Source organism: Mandrillus leucophaeus, unplaced genomic scaffold (assembly GCF_000951045.1).
Source record: "Mandrillus leucophaeus isolate KB7577 unplaced genomic scaffold, Mleu.le_1.0 Scaffold249, whole genome shotgun sequence".
Classification (NCBI taxonomy): domain Eukaryota; kingdom Metazoa; phylum Chordata; class Mammalia; order Primates; family Cercopithecidae; genus Mandrillus; species Mandrillus leucophaeus.
In genome coordinates, this window is record NW_012102576.1 from 67576 (window position 1) to 70947 (window position 3372).

The following is a 3372-nucleotide window of genomic DNA, read 5'->3' on the forward strand; positions in this document are numbered from 1 at the left end:
AAAAAAAAAAAAAAAAAAAAAAAACAAGAGAGAGAATGAAATAGGGGATAGGATTATAAAAAAAATAGGTGAGATAGAGGTTAATGTTTTAGAAAGTGAGAAAGGTAATTATGACAAAAAAATATAAAAATAATTCTGGAGTAATAAAGAGAAATGATACAGGAGGAGTAAACTGAGCACCAGAATCTGAGAGAAATTTCTCAACTGAAGTCACTATGTCAATGCTTTATTTCCTTTCCCCCCTTGTCCCAGGTCTATGGGATGTTTCCATTCTGGTATGGCCACTACCCCTATCAAGTGGCTGAATATGATCAGTGTCCAGTGTCTGGCCCATGGGACTTTCCTCAGCCCCTCATTGACCCAGTGCCCCAAGGGCATTCGAGCCGGCGTTCTGCTATCTGGAGGCCCTGGTTCTCTGAAGGCACGGACCTCTTCAGCTTTTTCCAGGTACGTCTTCTTACCCATTTTGTTCTTATGGGAAAGATGGTGGTGGGAAGGGGCAAAGGAAAGTTCATATCTAAGAAAGCAGAGAGACTCATATGGGCACTGATGGGAACCAAATCTTGAAAGAAGCTTCTGACGTGTAAGGTGGCCTCTGTTGGCTCTTACGCTTGAAGAAGATGTCCAATTGCATTGAAGAGAACCACTGTGAGAGGGTTTAGACCTAGTCTTCCTCTTTTGTTGTCCCCAATCACTGATTTTCATGAGATCAATCAGGAGGGAAAATTAGGGAAGGTAGACCAGAGATCTCTTACTATTATTATAAAAAATAATTTGCACCTATTCTATGAGCAGGATTTGGGATGCTGTGTGACCCAAGTCTGACCAGGAGGTCCCTGAGGTCAGGAACTAGGTCTTGTTCATCTTTGTATTCTCTCTAATGCCGGACCCCTCATAATGCTCATTGTACTTTTGTTGAATTGAGTACACTGATATGGTCCCTACCCTCAGCATGTTCAGAGCGTAAGTCAAATAATAAGGACACAGTGAATAATATTTGGAAGAACCATTAAATGTATGTAATGATGAAATAAGTTTAACTTGAAGCCTCTCATGCTAGTTGGAACAGAAGCCAACCAGTCTCAGTGGCTGAGTTTTGGGTAAGAACACCCAGTTTCACCATTAATTCAAAAAGAATGTTTTGTTTCTACTCTTTGATGGTGAAATTCCTGGGCAGTAGCCTTTGTAGTTGGGGAAGGGACCACCTTAATACTTATTTCTCTGATGCCTGTCAGGACATGGGCCTGAAAATACTGTCCAATGCCAAAATCAAGAAGCCAGTAGATTGCAGCTACAGATCTCCAGAATACAGCACTGCCATGGGCGGTAAGCTACCTCTGTGGTGTGTGGATTCTCTGAGATGTTAACAATCCTGGAACTCTGCACATTTCCTCTTTGCGTCCTGTTCTTGCACTGAGCCTCTAGCCTGAGAATGCTAATGGGTTGTGGGTCACAGATACAGAAGTTTCCCGAGGGTTCTGTCTCTGGGGAGAGCTTCTGAAGCCTGAAGCTTATGTATCCATTCCCTGGCCAAACCCCCTTGGCTATCACTTCCCTCGATGACCTTTGTGACTAGTTAGTTCCTCTTTGGTCCTTCCTCCTTGCCTCTGACTGGATTTTCTCTGCTTCCCTCTAAATTTCTTTCTAGTAATCCCTCCATCCCAATTTATGTCACAACAAGTCTCCTGTTTCCTAAAGTTTTCATATTCTCAATTTCATCAGCAGGTGGTGGTCATCCAGAGGCTTTTACGTCATCAACTTCTTCACGTCAAGCAGAGGATTCTCAGGTCCGCCAGTACTTCCCGGAGACCTGGCTCTGGGATCTGTTTCCTATTGGGTAAGTGATGACTCAAAAGTACAGTAAAGGGCCAGGTCCATGGCTCACGCCTGTAATCCCAGCACTTTGGGAGGTTGAGGAGAGAGGATCACTTGAGACCAGGAGTTCAAGACCAGCCTGGGCAACATAATGAGCTTCTGTCTCTACAAAAGAAATTTTAAAAATTAGCCAGGTGGTAGTTGTGTCCTACTCAGGAGGCTGAAGTGGAAGGATCACTTGAGTCTGGGAGGTGGAGGCTGCAGTGAAGCAAGATCACATCACTGCACTCCAGCCTGGGTGACAAAGCAAAACCCTGTAGCAACAACAACAACCAGAAAAAAACGTAAGATTCTACAACGTAGAGCCTGTACAAAACTCAGAATCAGATGCATTCCTAATGGCTCTAAGTCTTAAGCAACGAAAGCTTGATGGGGTGTGGGAATTTATTTATTTATTTATTTTTTTTTTTTGAGACAGAAGTCTTGCTCTGTCACCCAGGCTGGAGTGCAGTGGCACGATTTTGGCTCACTGTAGGCCTCAGCCTCCTAGGTTCAAGTGATTCTTGTGCCTCAGCCTCCCAAGTAGCTGGGACTATAGGCGCCTGCCAGCACACCTGGCTAATTTTTGTATTTTTAGTAGAGGCAGGGTTTTGCCATGTTGGCCAGGCTGGTCTCGAACTTCTGGGCTCAAGTGATCCACCCGCCTTGGCCTCCCAAAATGTTGGGATTACAGGTGTGAGCCACCGTGCCCAGCCTACCTGAATTCTTATGCGTTCATATACAACCACTCAAAACAAATCCACACAATTCCACACTCATGCATTGCAGGCCCTGTGTTCTTACTACCGAACCACACACATTTAAAGGTACATATTGACATCAGTTTTTGCCCACTGCTTGCATGTCCATTTTGACAAGCCCTGAGAACACGCATCCTCACAGACTCAGAGGGCACCAGCCTCTCTGTCAGATGTGCTTGCACAGAGATGCCCACCCCTGACTCCCCACACAGTCCCCCTCCTCCATATGAGTGCAGCCTCACTCACTGGAGGATTCACACTGAGACTCACCTCTTCAGTTGCCTCCTTACTTCTCCCCACACAACAACAGTAACAATTTTACTTCTGCAGATGAATGTGTAGCTTTTTTTTTTTGGACAGGGTCTTGCCCTGTCACCCAGGCTGGAGTGCAGTGACGCAATCATAGCTCACTGCAGCCTCAAACTCCTGGGCTCAAGCCATCCTCCTGCCTCAGCCTCCTAAGTAGCTGGGACTACAGGCATGCACCACCACACCTGGCTAATTTTTAAATTTTGGTAGAAATAGGGTCTCGCTATGTTTCCCAGGCTGGCCTCAAACTGCTGGGCTGAAGCCATCTGCTCACCTCAGCCTCTCAGAGACCTGGGATTACAAGCATGAACCAGCACACACCACCGAATCTGTGGCTTAATTCACAACAGTTCTCGCCCCACGCTGCGTCTGCCTCACGGGGGTCCTTGTGTTCTCACAGTAACTCCGGGAAGGAGGCGGTCCACGTCACAGTTCCTGACGCCATCAC

The 3372-nt window shown here is 46.1% G+C and overlaps 1 protein-coding gene across 1 annotated transcript in view; it reads left to right on the forward strand.

Moving 5' to 3' along the window:
* The window catches only part of A2ML1 (alpha-2-macroglobulin-like 1), an 82379-nt gene that overhangs the window by 44992 nt on the left and 34015 nt on the right, over positions 1–3372 (forward strand). The window contains exons 14-16 of the mRNA XM_011983397.1: positions 253–447; positions 1236–1326; positions 1723–1837. Coding sequence (XP_011838787.1) covers positions 253–447; positions 1236–1326; positions 1723–1837 — 401 coding nt within the window. The remainder of the gene's footprint in view (positions 1–252; positions 448–1235; positions 1327–1722; positions 1838–3372) is intronic.